Below are 20,810 nucleotides of genomic sequence, written 5' to 3'. Positions count from 1 at the left end.
TATAAAATCACAGAGCCTTGGCAGTTTTTTCCATTGATAGTGTTAGAGTTCTTTTCCCTTATGCCTCGGCGCTTGAAAATCCATTCCCTCACCAAATTTCCAGAGTTTGCCAATAGCTCTCCGAGGCTTACCCCAAGTTCAGTATGTGCTTCCCACTTACAATGCAAGCTCTCTTACCTGGTTTGCAGCACATGGCTGTGACCCCCCGTGCTCCCCCAAGCCCTCTGCAGCCAGCCGTGAACTCCCGCAGGCGTCTTGGCCGGCGGGGTGGCCCTAGGAGCCCAGGCCCCCCCCCAGCCCAGGGCAGAAGGGCAACCTCAGAGACGCAGCTGCCTGCCGCTGGGCAACAGATTCCAAGGTTAGGCCGGAGACCAGAAAACTTCTTTCTGCATTGACAATGCATTAAAAAGTGATTTTAAGAAGGCACATTAACTGATATACTGTGTTTATGGCTTTCAGAGATCCCGCTGGTCCTGTATCTCTTTGCCCTGATTTCCGTCACCTGGCTGTGGGGAGGACTGCACATGGCTTACAGGCACCTCTGGATGCTGGTCTTCTTTATCATCTTCAACAGCCTGCAGGTAAGAGCTGGTGCTTTTTCCTTCTGTCCTGTTACTGAGATTGGGATCATCTCCACTGCTTGTAACATGCTTGGCATTTCAGCTTGACTAGCTGAACAAAAACCAGGAACAAATAAAGGTTAGTATCTGACACATGAGCAGTGCTAGTTATGTATTCTACTTATTTCTGAGATTAACGTATAGAATACATATTCAAGTAAGAGATGCTTTGTTTTGATACAATGGCAATAATCACATAGACTTAATTTCATCGTTAATTCACTGGGAAAGAAAACTACTTGCTTCTTTACATAAGACATTACTGAGGTGATTATAACAATGAAACTGAAGTATCTGCATCCATTGCAAAAACATTGAGTACCTCAGTTTTCTGTATCTGGTAACACTACTTAAAAAAGCTCTTGAAGCTTTAATATTATGTAACTTTAATATTAAAGTTTTTTCATTATTAGAGGTGAGCCCTGAGGCTTAGCTTTCCTTATACAGCATACATATTGGTAAAACAAAGATCTTTTCAATGAAAAAATTAAATATAGACTAGATATTGAATATTAGTTATAAAAAATACAAAAATGAATGTAAACTCTCTTCAATAAATAGGGCTACATATTAATGTGAATGATCCATTCCACAAAAATAGGCCTTTGCAGAATTTCATACATGTATGTACTTTCCTTGTACTCAATACTGTATTACACTGAATTTAAAACAATACCATATAGCGCAGAGTTGTTTACAGAACAGAGGACACAGTATCGAGGATGGGAGATACCTGAAAACTGTGAATTGATGAAGAATTAAATAAATATGTATCTAAATCTAGGCTATGCAAGTTCTCTGGCCATCTTTGTCACAGAAATATCCATGTCATCCTGTTAAGGTCTATCATGTATTATTTACCTATATTCAAAATTCTTGAACCTCATGACATAGGAATTAATAAAAAAGGTCTTATTTCACAAAACAGATTAATTTTAGAATTCAAAACAGATTAATTTTACAGTTGAATACAAAAAGTGGGGTTTTCCTCAAGCAGAAATCTACACATTTGCAAAATGTATGTCTCAGACACAAGCATGTTTTTAAACTGAGAAAAACAAAATGTAGCTTATTCTCCTTGTAATGCATCCAATTATGCAGTCTATATTGGCATATGAAATGGCTCAAATTAGGGTTATGATATTTTTGTCTTTGGAGTTGTGCAAACAGATTTCTCAGTTTTTCTACCCCTTAATATCAAGTATATTCTTACCGTTTAAAAATTCTTAATGGTAATTTTCTGTGAGCAAATAAAATTGATTTTTAAGAAGGCACCTGGGCTTCCTCTCAGTGAGACTACCACAACTCTGCAGAAGTGGCTATTGCTATAGTCACTAGCAATGGACATTCCCTTCCTTTCCTCTACTCCTGCAAAATCGCAGAGTATAGGAAACTCCCCACAGCAGTAAAACCATAGCTATTGTGGCTCTGTAGTAAAACATATCACTGATATAAATCATAGATGTGTGGTGGGTGACAGGTGCGTATATATATATGTAGATATATATCTGTTTATGTACCTATGTGTATGTCCTTCCTTATTGTCTTTCTATGAAGAATTATTACTACAATCCAGTACAGCTTTGTGTTACATAGCTCTATCTTTGATACAAGTTTCCAGAGAAGGTAGCTCATAATTGAGATTTTACTCTGGAGGTATCACTTTTGCACTAGCACTGTAATATGCATGGATATTTGACTTAAAATAAAATGACTTTATTGCCAGAGGATATTTAGAGGAGATGGATGTGAATAGTTGGTGAGTAACCTCAAGAAAGATCATTCATGGCCAAAATGTTGACCCTTCTATATGACCGCAAGAAGAGACTTTATATTAGTCTGTTTTATATAACTTAGAATGTCTTATTCAAGTAAAGACAAGCAAAGAAACAAAGCTGTAGAATTATTGTTATTTTAATTAATGTTGCAAGTTCATATAATAGAAGCAAGAAGTGAAACAGGATGATGAAAACCAGCCATGTAACATATGAGGCCCCCAAGGGTCCTCATAGAGGATTCTTTGTCCAGTATGATAGTAGGTAATATGGAAAACACAGATATAAAAGCATGCCTGGAATAATATTTAAGTCATAACTGATATTTGAGAAGCACCTTTGCATGACCTTGCAACCTTGCAAAATTAGAATTTTGTTTAAATCTAGTTTATAGTGAGATGAAAATATTTACTTTTCTCAATCCATGTGAAGTTTTTCAGTTGGATAAAAGCAATGCCCTTTATGTAGTTTTGTTTCCGTTCATGCCTTTAAAAATCTTTGAACTTGAGAAATAGATTATTTTTCCCTTTATTGGCTAATCCTTTGTTGTTGACTGATCTCTTACCAGCATTGCTGGAACTTGGCTTTATGGGAATTTTGATGTCAGAATTATTCCTATCCATAATTTCATGTAACTGAAAGAATATATATTTTTGCATGTATTGTTTTGATATTCAAGGACCTGACATAAATAAAACTTCCATTATCAAGCACTACACTTTTCTAGCAGCTATATCTTGCAACAGCAATGTGTCATGCACAAAGATCAAATAACTTTCATTGGTAGCAGCACTTCTAATCTTTGAGAGATATGTCCCCAGTTGAGTCTCCACCCTCAGTTAGACAGCTGGGAAATAAATATTCAGAAATTTTATTTGAGGTCCTGTCTCCTTCCAAGGAGCCAGGAAATGAAAAATTAAGCCTCAAATATTACAGGCTTCACCCTTCCAACTCGCAGGCTTGCCTCGGATTGTTACCATTACCTTACAACACTGTGCAGGGAGCACAGCTCTAGTTTCAAAGCTGCAGTGAAGCCAGGCTGCCAGCGTTGCTTTTCTACCTAAAACTCGATGAAATTCTCTACCAACACAAGCAACTGCTTCACCAAATAGATATGATTTGTGCTGTGAAGATACAATGTTAACCATATTGCTTTTATCCTCAAGAGGTTTGTCTGTTGAACTAGGTAGGAGCACATATTCTGTACGTCTTTTCTGTGAATCACTCAGTCTCCTAGTCCTTCCAAGTCTGTCTTTAAGTATTTTCAACCTCTCCTTCAAGTGACAGATATCACAGTTCTGCAGTAGGATTCTTTAGCAGGTTTTTGGTAGACTGCAGTGCTATGGCAGGAATACAGGAATAGAAAAAAATAAAGAATTGAGGAGACATATGCTGTCTGTCAACTAATCCCTAAATAAGCTTGTTCAAGAAACTTGCACTCCTGTGGTTTGTCTCTTTTGTATCAGGATTGATACATTTGGCTTCTTGCCCTAGTGAAAGATGATAGTATCAGGTCCTCAAGGTAGAAGAGCCATCACATTATACTTTTTGAAGTGTAAAGCTGTCAGATGTTTAAAGGAAAAAAAAAATCTTTCTAATGTGGGGTACCCTGAGAAAAGTAGTAGAAATTGAAGAGATCTTCTTTCCCAGTACTAGAGTTTTTTATGTTTCTTTGCTTGTTTTAATAGGCAGTTGTCTTCAGAGCTTTGTATACCTCTACAATAAAACAGGTTTAAAAAAACATTTCCTGAAACACCACCACATTTTAAATAACCACACCACATATATTGTTCTCCTGTTTTACAAGTTACAATTATCTGATCAGGAAACAGAAATACTGCCATGTGACTGAGGTGACCAGACATGTAGTGTGAATTAAAAAACAGTGAAAGATCAAGATGAACAGTTTGTAAATAATACCCATTTTCCTTAATTTTTGCTGTTCATCAGATAACCATATATATAGAACTATCTTAATAAAAAAAAAAGTCAATATGCGAAGTATTTGTGTGTAGAAAAAAATTATAACAAATACTACTCACAATGAATAAATCAACCTTTTGCTGTAAGTTTTAGGAAGCTTTTACATATGATAACTTTCACTAATGAGGAGCTAGCAGGGCTAGTCCCTGGAGGCCTGTCTCTGGAGGCTGGTCTCTGAAAATTCCTTCTGGCCTACAGATTTGGCAAAGCAAGGTTTATTCCTGACATGGACAGCCAGTCCCCAGTGTCCTTTGAAGTTTTAATCTCAGTCCCAGTATTCTGGAAGGAGAGAGAAAGATGAAATAGGATTTAACAGTGGCTAGCACATTTTCAGAATGATTTCAAGAGGAACTAGCTATCTTTTAGTGTATGCTGTTTGCATGTCATTCCCATGCCTTACATCTTTATCAGCTCTCAGAGTTGATAATGATTATTAAAACTAGGCCAAGTGTTTCTGCAATACAAGGCTATTTTACCTTTTATTGGTGGGTATTTTTATTATACAACATGCCATGTTTCGGTTTGAGAACAATTCAGTGTTCATTAAGAGCTTTTTCCTATGGGGAAAGAAAACATGGGATAGTTTACAAGAAACAGAGACCTGCTTCTCCACTGCTAAAGAGTTACAGACCATGTAACAAAGCAAAACATGACACATTACGATGTATTTGTTACCCACATGGATTCAACACAGGAGACTGGGAAGACATTATATATTATCCAATTTAGTTATTTAGCCTTATGACAAACAACTCCTAGGAAATGCACTTGATAGAAGAATCATCTACTAAGGACAAATTGTTTCCGAGCACTTCCTTTAAGAAACGGTTTCCATCAGAGGTGCATTTATAGTACAAGCGATTCATATGCATGGAGAGGAAAGCTAGTCCTTTCCCTGTAGCTTCAGGAATAAACATGTAAAGTGCTGTGTGGGGAGACAATAGGTGATTTACATGGTCATTGAATAAATAGTGACCTAGAAAATAAATACAGCTCAACTGTTTCTGTTCACTGAGGCCAAAATGAAAGTTTAAAAGGTACCTTAAATCTTAGCCATCCAGTGAGCTTTTCTAAAGTAGGAAATCCAAAAATAAATTTAAAAAAGCATAAGAGGAAAAGGATGAGAGGCATATTTAGGATATCTGATGTTTTGAGTTCCTCAGCAGTATGTTCCTGATTATACTACCCAGGCAGCATCTGTGTCACAGAAACATACTCCGTGTTCTCATGTGAAAGGCCTTGGCTCCTGATCTTTTCAATTGCAAAACAGATAGGAACATTTGTCTCTGCTCTTTACATTTGATTGCCTAAGCAGATTTACTCACAGTATATTTTTGGGAGTCAGGACTAGTATCTTAAGCTGTTTGTCTCAAAAGGTTAGGATTTCATGAGCCAATTTGTATATGCTGTGCTAATATAAATGAGCGCTGTGTTTTTCATGAGATTAATGGGGTGTTTGGGGTTTGTACAGGTGCATCATCAGTGGCTGATTTACCATTCCATTACAACCTGATCCAAAGTTCACTCAAGTGGGTGGAACTCGTCCTACAGTTTGCAGAGGACTTGGGATTAGGCTTTACATAGACTATGAGGCTTTCCCCATAGCTGACTCAGTTTATTTTTACAGTTTCTCAGGTACAATCTTGATTATTATTTGGCTGTATTTCTGGCACCCTGCCCTGGACACCCCAACCTTCTGTCTTATAACTTAGGATATATATCTACACTGCAAACTACATGACATTAGATACCCCTGAGCTACCTTTACGTAAGAGGGATCACATGTAGCTAGCCAGGGGAGTACAGAGCTCAGCAGGTACCCTCAGCTTCTTGGCAGTGCAGATTAGCCTGTGTGGAATCGCATGATGCTTCAACAAGGTTTCTTGTTAAAGGTAGTCCAGCTTTCTCCACAGTACCCTGTCTACGTTACAGAGGTGCTGATACTCTGTAATGAGAGTCATGTAACTCTTAAGAGATTTCATCAGCTTTAGTACATTGTAGGTTTTTGTATGATCCCAAGACCTGTAAAGGCTTTGCTTGGAATTTGGTAGGAAGGCATCTGAATCAGGTGTTCATCAGAATATCAGCAGATGGATATCAGCTGAGGTTACTACTTAGGTTATACTGCAGTGATATATTCAATTTCATGTGTGATACAAGAGTGATACTATTGATGGTCATCTCCAAACTGGATACAGATATTTATTTCTACCTTAATAATTGTTAGATTTCTCAAAATAAAATGCTTTAACGGCTGTAAATGTAATGTTGACACTCACCAAGTTTACTCCTGCACTGGTGCAATGTATGTTGTGCCACGCAGACTTACTGTGATCTTGGTGGCATTGAGGTATAGAACTTTCAATGACTTGAGTGAATTCAGAGGAAGAAAGGAGCAGGCTATATTATGATGGTATCCTGAAATTAAATTTTCCTTAACTGTTAAACCCGTCTATTGCAGTTAGCACTTCCCTTTTGGAAATCCTATTGTTTTTCCTGTTATGGACTTTTGTAACTAAAATGGCATAGTGGTAATTGCCACTATGAAAACCAAATGCTAAAAGATTCAGTATTAAAGAGGCGAAGTTGTAAAGGAAAAAACAAACAAACAAAATCAAATGCTAGACAGTGGGATATGAATAAACGTGCTGGGCCACAAAGGCTTCTTAAAGATTATGCCAAAAGAAAAAAAAGAAAGTGATATTATACTCCAGATAAGCCCAACAAAGACAGTGAAGTGATCATAGTACTGCCAGGATAAGGTGAACTACAAGCAGAATATCAAGAAAAGTACATAAGCTCATTCAAACGTAAATAGTAAAAGCGATACCAAACCCTTTACCATCAGCTCAGATCACTGAGTGCATAAACTAAGCATCATTAAACATAACTTAAAGAATTCATATAGTACCTTGGAAACAAACAGATCCAAGCAGGCTTTGTATTTTGAGATCACTGCAATAAAGTAGATTCTCATACTGATACTGAAGACTTGGACTGTCTTCCAGACACACTGTACTTGGAAGGAGAGAAAATAATATACCCAGTACAGTTCTGTTGTTTAATAAGTGAACAACAAAGGAATAGAAAAAGAAGTTGTTGTAGCTGAAGTCATAAACCTTGCAAGTCTGGCCAGTGTTGAAAAAGGCTGTACATTTATTTGTACATTTATTCTAAACAAAACAGTAAAAAGAGCTAATATAAAGCAGATAAAGAAAGCAAAGCTTCTCACGTTTTGACATCAGCAGCTGAACCCAGACTGCCTTTTGGGAAGAAATCGTCAGTGGGCCAATAGCATTGGTTTGCTTTATACTAGCAGATCAAACATATGAAGCCATCTGAGTGGCCTGAGTAATGAATGAGTCAAGACAATGCAGTGTTCAAGTTTATATTCCTTTTCCCATATGTATTACTTCATAGTTAGTTATTTGTTAAAGAAGAAACAACTGATTTCTTGGTTACCACCCTACACATACTATACTATATAATTACTATAGTGAATTATGAAGTTATTATAATACATTCCCTTTACCTGTTCAAGTCCTTACATAATGACCCAAATATCAGTCTAAACTGAAAGCAAAACACAGCAAAAAAGTGTGCAGTATCACGTAAACAAGAGAAACATTGTTATGCTGGGACTAAGCATTTGATAGGAGAAGCTGGTATCAGAACAGAATGGCTTGTGTCTAAAGCTGCATCTATGATGATGAAAGTATCAAATAATGCATAATAAAATTCAAAAAGTACAGCATGAAAGAATCTGGAATGTGCTTTGACTTTCTGGATTTTGGACCAATCATCAACCAAAAATATTTAGTGAGTATTTAAATCAGATGCCCACTTATATTTGAAAAAACATAATATAATGTATGTCTTTAAACAAAAATAGTTGTTAAATAACACTTTAGGTCTTTCAGCATCCATTAAGTTCCTTTAGCAGTTCTTGAAGATCTTTACATACATGTTTTTTAGGAAAACCTTCTAAACACTCCAGTAATTTTCTAAGATAGAAGATGATGAAGCAGTTCTACCCATTCCATTAGAAAAATATTAGTAACAGTAGGAATAACACCTCCCAGAAGAGTTCCTGAAGGACTTACCATGAAGGCTGAGCACCCTGAGCACTGGGAGCTTGACAAATGGAAACTTGATCGTTTCTGTATTTCCAGTTAGGAAACATACCCCTTTCCACTCTCCTCCTCCTCCTCTGCACCTCAGTCAGGTGTGGAGAAGGCTGGGGGCACCGTGGGAGAGGGGAGATATCTGTGAGGCAGGATGTCCCACGGTGACCTCAGACCGTGTCACAGATGTGTCACAGAAGATCTGCAGGGCCCCCTACCAGCATTACCCCACAGACCCTGTGGGCTTTGGCCCTATAATGGTGAGGGAAGCTGCACTGGCCATTTTAGGATGCTGCCCCCACCCCAGTGCCCAAATGGTCTATCACAGATAAGTAATGTAGCTATAATGTGTGTTGCTACATTCAGTGGAGGTATAGCCACTGAAAGAACTTGGGATCAGATGTATTGTTTTCTGCTTCCAACTGTGTCAATAAGCATCTACATTTCTTAATGTGGAGAATACATTAATAACTTGATTTGATATCTATGACAAATTACCTGCCTTTTCATTTTACATTGCTGCCAATCTCCTTGTGTCATTATAAATAGCAATTTTTTCAGTAATTCAGCTAAATGAAATATCTCAATGTAATCAGAATGTAGAATCAAGCTGTAGTTTGCCTTTAAATCCAGACTTTTAAATCCTGTACTATTATTTTAAGACCATTAATTGATAAAGCACTGCCAACTCAGAGAATTCAGAGGTCATGAGCTTGGATTTTAAATTTTGAAAATAATGAATTTCTTTACAGTTGGCTAAAGTACTCAATGTCTTTTTTTTTTTCCAACTAGTCTTCACAGGCAAAGCCTGCTACCTGACCTCTGCATACACTGGCACAATCTGAGAAGGAAAGAGCCAGCAAACAATAGAGGGAGGAGTAGCAGGTTAGGGACTGCTTAGAGAAGTTGCCATACTCAGATCTATGGGGCTGAAAGGGATTCATCTGAAAGTGCTGAAAGAGCTAGCCCATGTGATTGTGCGTCCACTATCATTTTAAAAAAACCTTGGCAATTGAGGAGATGCCTGATGACTAGAAAAAAAAGATAGCCTTACTCTCATATTTTAGAAAGGTAGAATGTAACCTCAGGAAATTTGTGTATGACACTGAACTAGGGGGAGTGGCTGACATGACAGATGGCAGAACTAGTCTGGAGGGAACTTGATAAACTTGAGGAAAAACCTCATGAGGTTCAATAAAGAGAAGTGCAAGGTTATGCTCCTAAGGCAGAATAACCACATGCATTAGCTCAGGCTTGCAAAAATATGGCTGAGTATTAATCCTGCTGAAAAGGACATGGGAGTGTGCCAGGCTGAGTATGACACAGCAGTGTACTCATCTTGTAAATGAGGCAAGCCACATAATGAGCTGCATTAGGAAAAACATGGCCAGCAGATTGAGTGAAATTATTATCCCCATCTACTCAGTGCTGATGAGGCCACACCTGTAATGCTGTGTCCAGTTTTGCGACCCCCAGTTCAAGAGGTGTGTGGAGAAACTGGTGAGGGTCCAGGAGAGGGCTACCAAGATGGCCAGAGGCTTAGAGCACATATTCTGTGAAGAGTAGCTGAGGGAGCTGGGCTTATTCAATCTGGTGAAGAGCACACTAATAGAAAATGTAATAGCAGCATGCAAATTCTTGAAGGGTTGTTAAATAGATGAGGGCATCAAACTCTTCTTGGTAGTGCCAGGTGATATAACAAAGGGCAGGGTCGCAACCTGCAGCTTGGGAAGTTTAGGCTGGACACTAGGAAAAATAATTCACTAGGGGGGAAGTGCAGAACTGGAACGTGTTGCCCAGAGAGGTTTTGCACCACCGTTTTTAGAGGTTTTCAGGATTCAGCTACACAAAGCCATATGGACCTGATCAGTAGACTGGCGTTTTGGGTCGACTGAATGTCCTCCAGAAGTCCCTTCCAACCAACTTTTCTGTGATTCTATGATTTGACCTGTTGGAAGCTCTATTTTCAAGCTATTCATTGTGATAAATAGACAATAAAATCAGCCACATCGCCCTGAGATCGAGAGTTTTAAGAAAAGCATCGAATACCATAAGACTAATAATAAAATCCTAAAAGTTGGAAATGATATAGGCATAAAAAGGTTAGGTAAAATATTAACCATCTTTAGGAATAACTATGGGGCAATGAGTTATATGTTTCTCATGTTTCAGCACTGCAGAATTTTATATACACATATTTATCTTCATGCTGAATGCCATTATATTATGAAGGCTAATCTGAACTTTTCTGTGAAGTAAATGCATGTAACATCCTAATAGCCTCTAGAAAAAATAACCATTCCCTTTTCCTCCACCCACACATTTCCTGCTAAAGAACCCTCTATACTGTACAAGGTTGATGTTTCACCAGTAAATGCGAAGGATGCTTTCTGCTTTTTGCTGGTAATAAATACAGATGAGGCCTCGTGTAGGGGTTTATAGAACTCTGGTTAAAAAAGAAAAATCATTCTGTTATTTTTATATACAGCTTCAGTGGCCTCCAAACAACTACTGTGGAAAGAGTAAATGGCATTGCTGCTTTTATCTCTGGTATTTTCATTATTGCTCAACATATTTGTGATATACAATTTCAGTAGAGACCATGATACGCTGACTAAGATTTAATTCTGAAATAACACTGAAGTAACAGGAATTCAATAAAGATTGACTCCATTATTTTTTTCTGCTAGACTAAAAGCAGCTTCTGGTCTCTGTTTGTGTTTTATTTTATCCTTGACATACAAAACATTTTAAACACGTGCTGCTGCTAGAAATTGTTTACATTTTTGGAATGCCATCCAGCTGATGAGAGCCCAAGGAATATGAGCTAAGGACCACCACCCAGCCTTAATTCATAGGATGATTTGTCAAATTTGAAACAGAAGAGACTAGGAAGGAGTATGGAAAATATATACAAGACTGGGAAGGAGAAAATCCAAGCATTTAAGTGTATAGTTCTTATAGAATAATGCAAAAAGGAACTTTTTTCATGTGAGTAAAAATACTATTGCATACTGCAACCAGTTTAAGGCTCTGTGAAATTTCCAACAGTAAATGGACCACTTAGTAAGTTTTATCGGTTAGTGAAATTCTTATCTGTTGTGGGCAAGATGTAGCTAAAAACATTGTGAAACTGTCAGTAAGACCAATCCTTGGTAGCTTTTTCTCATAGTAGTTTTTAAAATTTCTTCTTGTGTTACTCTACCTTGAGATAAACTGCAAATTCTTATTTTCCAGTGAAGACAGAACAATGCTCTAAGTGTAGTTGATAATGGCAATAATGGGTTAGAAGTTGGCCAAACTAGGACAGAGTTATGCTAAAGGAAACTGTTTAATGGGTTCTTCTTAGAAGTACTGTATTGTTGCAGGCTCTAACAGTTCCTATTAGGACTGAAGAGCAGGTAGTTTGCCAAAAGAAACAATGACTTTTTTGAAATGAAAGTACAGTTTGCTTTTTTTCTCTGAAGTGTTTTGGAATAGAGTAAGCAAAAAATCCTCAGAAATAAACCTGAAAGGGACTTCTAGAAGTCATCAAAACCTTCTGTGCCACAACACAGGTTCAGTTATATTTTATATACTAAATATATTTAATGAGGATATTTTGATCTTGGCAACTATGGGCTTATTAGTTGTATTTCAACATTATATTGAAGATGAGTAAGTTAAAAATGCAGCTTGGATTTCCTGAGGTTAGGCATACTAGTCTAAGTCACTATCTTGATGAGAAGTTCGCTAATCCAGGCAAAGGAAGTGCAGCAAATCTGTCCAGATCTTAGGGAAGCATTTGATACAGTAGCACAACAAAATTGGAGGAATAAGAGTAAAGGTATGACTAAATGGGAAAAGTAAGAAAACAGTAATTTTGCATCTTGGGATCAATCTTCTCCAGTATTTTCATTATGACTATGGCATAAAAAATGCTAATACAGCTTTTTGATTACACAAAATTAGGAGGTATTGGTTATTCAGAGAAGGACTGATGTATCATACACAATGAAATGGATCATCTTTATTCTGTGGAGTGAATTAATAGAAATTACATGAGACCTGACAACACTAAGTGCAAAATTATGATGCTGATAGTGAAAGAATTTCTGCTATAAACTTGGTTAGCTAGATAGAACTGAGGAACAGAAACTGAGGTGGGTGTACCGCTTTATCACAGCATGAATACAAATTACCAATATGATACAGCCATAAAAGAAGCAAATATGATCCTAATCTGTACCCAATAGAGATATTAATGCCATTGTAAAAGGTACCGGCGATGCATTATTTGGAATCCCTTGTACAGTTGAGTGCATTGTTCAAGAAAAATGAAATCTGTATACAATAGGTGCAGGAAAAAATGTATTAATGAAGAACAGGGATTTGCAAATCTTATTGGAGAAGCCTGAGAGTATTTTACGTGTCAGCAATCATCTGTTCTGTGTCTGCACATTTAGCTGGCCTTGGTCCAGCAGCTATATAATCACATTAGTGTTGTGCTGCACCCAAGATAATATATCCTTTCTCTCAGCAGGCAGTTTTTAGAAACTTAGGTCCTTTGTCAGAGTTGACCCTAAATCAGAGCAACTTTTTGAGTTCCAACACCTCAGTTCTGCTCTGGAGACAAGTTCATGTGAGGGCACAAAGAAAGCTTAGAACATTGCTTTGAAAGTTAAATTCACACTGAACACATTTGCTAGCACAGTGGTCTGCCACTTATGATTTGTATGCACAAACAGTTAAATACCTAACCTGCTCAGAAATACTCTTTGTGGCTGTCATCTCATACCACTAAATTCTGTGATAGTTTTTAAAAAAGGGATCATGATTTTAAGGAATGTTAGCTGTAATGTTGTACATTTGTTCCAAAGTTGGTTGGTTTGAACTTTTTCAAGTGTAATGTTGCCAATGTTTTTCTTCGTACCGAATTTTTGTAACGGACATTTTTCCCCCAACGAGGAACATGTCAACAGTTAAATGTGAGATCTGAATATACCCACTTAGTAACAACTCTCTCAGGAAGCTTTCTAATGCATGTGAGGACTGCAAATCATTTGTGTCTGGAAAGAGTTGAGCAACTGTGAAGCTGGAGCTAACCACAGTTGGATGAAAATTGCCAAATTATGTTTTCTTTATTTTGAGCAAAATGTCAAGTGTTGCTCTTTTGCCTTTGCCTTGACAAAGGTCAATTGGATTAAAAAAAGCACCAAATCAACTTGCGCTGTCAGCTTATTATTTGTTTAAATCTTCAGATGTGTTGTTTTGCTGTTACAGCAGTGTCATGGAAAGTTTTAGTGCAGAGATATATTAGATCCTAAATTGCAAAACTAATAACTACACTGATATTTTTTTCTTTGTTCTTTGTATGTCTGCTTAAAAGAGGATGAGGAGAAGACTTAGTTTTGACAGGGGTGTCCTCTTACTGTATGTGAGTGCACACGTGTGTATATGTATATAAATAAGACATATGATCTGTTGGAGTGCACATTGTCCAAAGAGAGACTTTGTCATATTGTGATTGTGTTTCAGAAAACCTCTAACAAGAAAGCAGGCTGGAAATTGTAAGACTTGTCCTGAGAAATGATCAGTTACTGTGAACACCCACTAGAGGATTTTGAATTTTCAGTATTTCTTAGGCCTCAGCACCCTCTAGGATTAAACATTTGAGCTCCAGGAAACAGGAATCTAGCATGTTTATGGGCAGAGTAATTCCTTTCTGAATGGAGTGGAGCCAAAAGCCCTTAAAGAACCTTTTTTCCATTCCTGACTTTTGAAAGAGGTTAGGAAAACAGTGATTCTCACCATGAAGACTGTTGCTTTCCTGCAAAGCTTTAATATTCCCACGGTAACTTTTGTGTAACCACCTATTAATAGCCAAATATACCAACATATGTGACAGAAATTTTTTCTTCATAAAAGAAAATATGTGCTATAGATCAATTTTCAATTCCGTCATTGCATTTATATCGGTGGACAAAAAAGGGTAAGTCACACTACCCACCTTTAGGCACCCAAATTAGTAAGGTAGTTTATTTATGTGGTCAGTGAAGAGAGAGATATGATTCTAGAGAATGCTTCACTGCACACATGATAGGTTCCTGTTTTCTGAATATTTTCAATTAATCAAATGTTTCAGTATCGAGGCTCTTGATACTAAAATGTTGTACTAAATGGAAATGCCTCTTTTATGTTCCTAAAAAGAAAAGAACAAGTGAAAACAATTAATATTCATATCAAGAATTGGTCACTTTCATGTTGTCCTTTAATGATGAGGAATGCTTGTCCTTTCCTTATTACACTATTTTTTGCTGATAAACATCTTCTAAAGTCTTGAGAAATCTGCTCATGCTAGGATTACTTTCTTTATCAGAGTAACTATATACTTGCCTTTCAGTAAATGTTAATGCCTGGCAATTATTTAGTCTTGAGTATTCCCAAAGACTCAGAAACTCTAATTATTTGTTAATTGTAGTGTTCCAGAGTTCATGCGTGGGCCAGGATTTCATTGTATCAAATACTGTACAAACACAGCCCAAAAAGACACTCTGTGCCCTAAAGAATTTTTAACTTAGGACATGAGACAACAACTGGACACACAGGGCAGGCAGTACAAGGAGGCAGTTAGACAAGAGGCCAGCATGGTGGGCAGGCTGCCAGCTTTTATAGCCAGGGACATAAGGGGAGGTCATCAAGAAGACGAAACCAGCCTATTCAAAGTGGTGCATGGTGGGAGGATGAGAGACAACAAGGCATAAGTTGAAACAAGGTCCCTTCCAACCTAAAGATATCACATATTCCTATGAACTGATTCAGAGAGGAATAAAGATGGTGTCTCTGCTTTAAGATTGCACTAAAGCCTGTAACTGTAGAAGATTTTGCAACAAGCAGCTGAGCTTCTCCTCTTCTTCCCACAACAGAAATCCAGTCCCATCCTTGAAACTCTACCAAACTTTAGTTATGAAGACAACCCTGTCCTTACTTGCTTCTCTGTCGCCTTCTGCATAGTTTTTTTTTTTTTTTATTCATCTGGACATTGCATATATTGAGCACAGAAAGTCTGCTAGCACCAGTTCTGATACTTCTTTGCTTGTCTCGAGGCCCTGTTTCAGATCCTTTTTTTCATTCTTCCCTAAGAAATAGATAATCTCAGAAGGAGGGACAAATCATTTGTATCCACATCACCACAAGGGCTTTGCTTGGCAAACAAACGGAGTATAGATGTCTTTCATAGGCTATAGGATAGGATGTAGTGAGAGGATGAGATTCTTGGGCCAATTGAAGTTTTTCTTAAACATCAGTGTAGAAATAGTCTAAGTAATTTGTCCATGATTATGCTAGGCATATGTGGTGAATTTTGGTTCAAGTTCCTAACCCCCTGAAAAACCATGTAACTGTCCTACTTTCCTATAGGACACGTGAAAACCAAGTGGAGAAAGTATCTTTAGGGTAGCCCTTATAACATAAAATTTTGTAAACGTTTTAGCTAACAAAAAATTATATAGTTTTGTGTCTCAGAAAGTATTTCTGTAGAAAAAAGGAGACCTTATTTGGGGTATTTTGGACAAAGTTATAGGAAAACTTGAGAAATGCAGTATTTTTATTAATGTAATATTTATTTTAACTTAATATACTGTGATGAAATTGCAAAGCAATCACAAGTAGTCTTTTTTTGCTCATGAAAATTATCACAATAGGATATTTTGATAAAATATTTGAAAAACTGAGAATAAATTATTTTTAATGACAGTCATTTTTTAATAGTTCATATGGCCTATAAGTAGTAATGTCAGCTGTATAGCAGTTTGTCTTATAAGTATGAATTATTACAAGCCTGTCAGTCTTCAGATTACTTTTCTGAGATGGGTGCTATCACCTCTGTTTTATAGACAGCTGGAATGAAAGCCATGGGAGGAGAAATAACTTGTGCAGGGCCACACAGCAGTCTTTGATTTAAGAGAATTTAATGGCTTCTACAATTCACATTTGCACTCAGTTTATTAAACCATACTACTGCCAATCTCTTATTTTGTACTGCCTCGAGTACTATATTTTCTAAATGGAAGCCAAAGATAGTGCTAGTAGTTCATTAATTTTATGTAAAAGTAGAAAATATAAGCAACTGTGGGGTGAATGATTTTCAGCATAATCTAAATAAAGACACTCCTCTTCCTGGAAATGGCTCTTTCTGGATTGCTTCACATTGCCTCCCTCCTTTCCATTGGCAAAGAGCATTAGCACACACTGCTTAGTCACTTTGCTAACGTGCTTGGCTTAGCTTTTGGTAAGACAGATTTGTAATAGCTAAAATGTCAAGCATTGACTTGAAGAAAATAATGCCTTATATAATAATAAATTGTGTCTAACTTACTTGTCTGGTAATTTCCTGTTGCACAGTACCAATATAAAGAATGCAGAAATAAATTAAAAAATCCCAGAATCATAGCAATAGTTTTCTGCCAAGAACATGATTTCTGCATGTTACGTGTACAGATTTAGCCATCTAGTGAATTAAAAGATTTTTTTATTAGCTTTGTTCACATACAAACCTAAGATATACTGTATACTATATCTGTTTAAAAAGTGCTTGAGTAAGATTTAAAGGGTTTGATCAGTTTTATTTATTAAAAAAAGAGGGCTCAGTCATCAGGTCAATACTCAAAGACTTCATGCAGAGAGATGGAAGAGTCATGCAGTTTGTGGTTTAGGTGTGTTTTGTAGGTTACTTCATCCTAACCCATTGAGAGGGAGTAATTTCACAGCCAGCATTGCAGAGGGAGAGGATCAGAATTCATAGGTCTGACCTTTACTGCTGTCTTCATTGCTCTCCCTTGCTGACCTGAGGTAGGCTATAAGAGCAAAAGAACCGCAGAAGAAAGGAGCCTGTAAGTTTATTGTATCCTCTCCTACTGCATGATGGAATTAGGCTCATTTCATTGCGTATGATCCTTTTCCTTAAAAAACTAAATTAAATCTTAATTTCAGTTACCTTCCAAGAACATGGAAAAACCTAGTCTTTCCATTGAAAGTGAAACCTTCCTGTTAGCACATTCTGCAAATACTGAAAAACATGTAAAAATATAAAAATTTTTGCAAAAAATGTCAGTGCCTCCTTAAAGTGTGAGTGTTGTATTCATGGGCTGCCATTTAAAATATCTACACTGTGCTGTGTCATATGACACAGATAATCCTAAACTGTTATGAAGCACATCTGCTTTGGAGCCAAAAGCAGTATTGATTCGTAATGGTAAGTATAGTCTTCATTATTTGTTTATACTTTTTCATCGAGAAAAATAAAACATCTTTTCCAGAAAAGTTATATCTAGTATTACGATATTGTGTTACAAGTGAAGTTGAAGCTAAGGCGGGGAATGCAATTGTAAGTAACTGAATGTAAGCACTTTGAATGTTTCTGTATTTGAATTCAGAGATAGTTCCATGTGGAGCAGTAATCTAAGGCCTAAAATGGAAGTTCACCTGTATGTTAAAACTTGCCTTACTTGCTCATTGTGCTCAAAGAATAATTGTGCTGATAGGAAATGTTATGCCTGTGCCTAGTATATCTATGTTAAAGTGAATATATATTTATATAAACAAACACAAAATAATGTGTATTTCTGTTACTCAGAAAATATATTTTATATCTTAGACAGCACAAAAACCGGCTTAAAAAAATCTCACAGGCAGTTTGTAGCTTTGAAACACTTCTAACGAAAAAGGCCTTGGAAAGGTAGTGAGGCAGAAGCTAGATATTTGAGGAAGAGAGGCAGCAGTGTTCCACTGAGAGTAGTTAGAGAAACTGGCTCGGCCAGTTTTAGTAGTATCAATATATAACATTGAACTGAAGTTTTCAGAGTGAGCCTGCAGCAAGAACCATCATCGTTACTGCAGTGGAGATACTGTGCTTAATGCAGGTGTGCAGAATCAAGTATAGTCAGTATATTACTATTTCTGGTCTCCCTACTGGGATACAATGGTGAGCGTTAGACTATGGATTTTTACATTCAGTGAACACATGAACTGGCACTGCCACACAGGTAAGTGAGACTTCCAGTACTTGTCAACATAGCTGGGGTTTATAGACTTTACGTTTGATCTGTTTAACGTAAATCTGCTTCAGAATCCGCCTGTCTGGCAAAGTTTCCATTCAAAATAGAAAAGTGTCTTGCTTTGGAACTTTATTCCAGTTCCCTCAAAAGATTATTTTTACCTCTCATCGGGCTTTTCAATACTTGTTATCTTCTGAAAAGAGCAAAAATGAAATTATAAACACCTAAATGTGTGCAGTCTGGAACTGAAAGTGTAATTAGGTCAGTGTTTGTCATGCTGTCTAACCCGTATGTGCCTCCAGGTTGGTGGTGCGCACATCCACGTGCTGGCCTTGCTTTGCAGGCTGAGCCAGGGCTACCTGTGATTGTGTGGACTCAAAGGAACAAGCAGGCTACAAGTCTTTCTCATAGCACTGATGGGAGGAGGGAGAATGGCAGAAATAGTAGATGCTCAGCTGTGGTTGAAGGCAAGTAAGTGAAAAGGAAGAAAAGTTAAAAGCAGAACAGAAAAATAAAAACAAAAAAAGAAGGCTTTTTCCAATCTTGTACTCCCTTCTTGGACTACCGTGCAGATCTGTTTCTCTGGCTGAGAATTGGCAGCTTTTTGTATTTGCCTTACATTGGGCTTCACTGTGCAGCCAAGACAGCTCTGTCAAGCAGTTTGGGTGGTTTTGCAGTGAGAAAACATGATACTGCAGAGCCAGCAGTTATTGCCATACAAGGGTGCTGGAAAGAACAGACAGCAATCCACAGCCCTCACACAAAGAGGGAGACCTCAAGAGGACATATATTCCATGCTAAGTAATAGGAAAAACTTAAAAAAAAACAAACAAACAAAAGCCCAACCCCTTCCCCAAAGCAACAGCTAAGCTTATTGCTTTGAAAATACGGAAAAGTCTATCCTTGAACAGCTCCTATCATTTTTTCCTCTTAAGAGATAGCAGGATATGGGTTGCAGAACAAGTCATATCCAATTTTTTTCTGTTTAGTGCTGCAAGCATATCTTAGGTCACTTCTGGCATTAATCCATTAGGGAGAATTTCCAAAAGGGAAAGTAGCTTCTTGTTTTCCAAGTACGAGCAGAGCAAAAAATTTTATGTTTCATGACTTAAACTATCTGTTGCTGACAATGGTAGAGCTACGTTCCCACTAAATTCAATGAATTTAGCAAGGCACAAAAACTGAAATGTTCCCATTCCTTAGTTTTGAGATATATAAATATATATATATTTCATATATATATATATGTATTCTTTGGTGTTACATTGTTGTTCATTAACATATAGTGTAGGCTTTTTTATAGGTAGAATAATAGAAAACTAAGTAAGTACTACAAGGCCATTACTCTACCAAGTGTTCTGTACATCACAAAAGTAGACAGTGACCCCTGTTTAGAGTCAGTCAATGGAATTACATCTATGTTCCTTTCATTCCCTTTTTAATTTATGTAAGTTTCCATCTTTTTGTCCAATGCTTATTTGTGGTACCCTCTCTGAATGTGCTAACACTTTTATTTTAAAATCCACAAAGTAAATTCTTTATGCCAGTGATTTTTCCATTAAAAAAAAAAGTTGTAACTTGGAAAATGCAAATGCAAAGCTTTAGAGCTACCATTTATTTTTAAAACTCTGTAAGACTAACTGTATCAACCGAAAGGTTCTACTACAGGACTGACATTATATCCATGTTTAATATGAATTTGCTTTAAAGTTTAGTTTGAGTAACACTCGCTTATTAAAAAAGATCTTATGAACTCTTGGGGTACTTTTTTTTTATCCTGTGCTTTCCTTGCACATATTGCAAGGAGGACAGAGGGGAAAGGAAAATCAGCTCATTATGTCAAGCCAGGAAGTGAATGATTTCAATGACAGAGCCAAATATATTATTGTACCTCCACCTACTCATGTTCACCTACTTGTCAGATATGGAAGGACTTCTGGTCCTTGTCCTCTTTTTTGCCCACGTTTCCCGTTCTTTTGAGGAGCATTCCTAACCAAAACAGTGTTAACTTCCTACTGTATAAATAAGACTTGCCTTCTGCTGTCTCTGATGCTACAGAAAGGCAGTAAAGAACTACAGTAATTTTCATTAAATTCAAGGGGAGTGGGGAGTGTAAACTGCTGTCAAGATGCTATGATTATCATCTAATAGCAAAGTCTGCTAAGCAGGACCTCCACTTCTGAGACAGTCAGAGCTCTCTGGCAAAATAACAACTTGATACAGTAACATACATATGTGTTATTCTGGCTATTAAAAGCTCATGTCATATACTAG

At 37.1% G+C, this 20,810-nt stretch overlaps 1 protein-coding gene across 1 annotated transcript in view; it reads left to right on the top strand.

Moving 5' to 3' along the window:
• LOC135325119 (adhesion G-protein coupled receptor V1-like) overlaps window positions 1-20,810 on the top strand; it is a 271,435-nt gene that overhangs the window by 228,738 nt on the left and 21,887 nt on the right. Inside the window, exon 87 of the mRNA XM_064502689.1 lies at window positions 460-581. Coding sequence (XP_064358759.1) covers window positions 460-581 — 122 coding nt within the window. The remainder of the gene's footprint in view (window positions 1-459; window positions 582-20,810) is intronic.

Source organism: Dromaius novaehollandiae, chromosome Z, assembly GCF_036370855.1.
Source record: "Dromaius novaehollandiae isolate bDroNov1 chromosome Z, bDroNov1.hap1, whole genome shotgun sequence".
Lineage (NCBI taxonomy): Eukaryota > Metazoa > Chordata > Aves > Casuariiformes > Dromaiidae > Dromaius > Dromaius novaehollandiae.
Note: the sequence above shows the minus strand (reverse complement) of the source record. Positions and strands in the feature narration are given on the sequence as shown.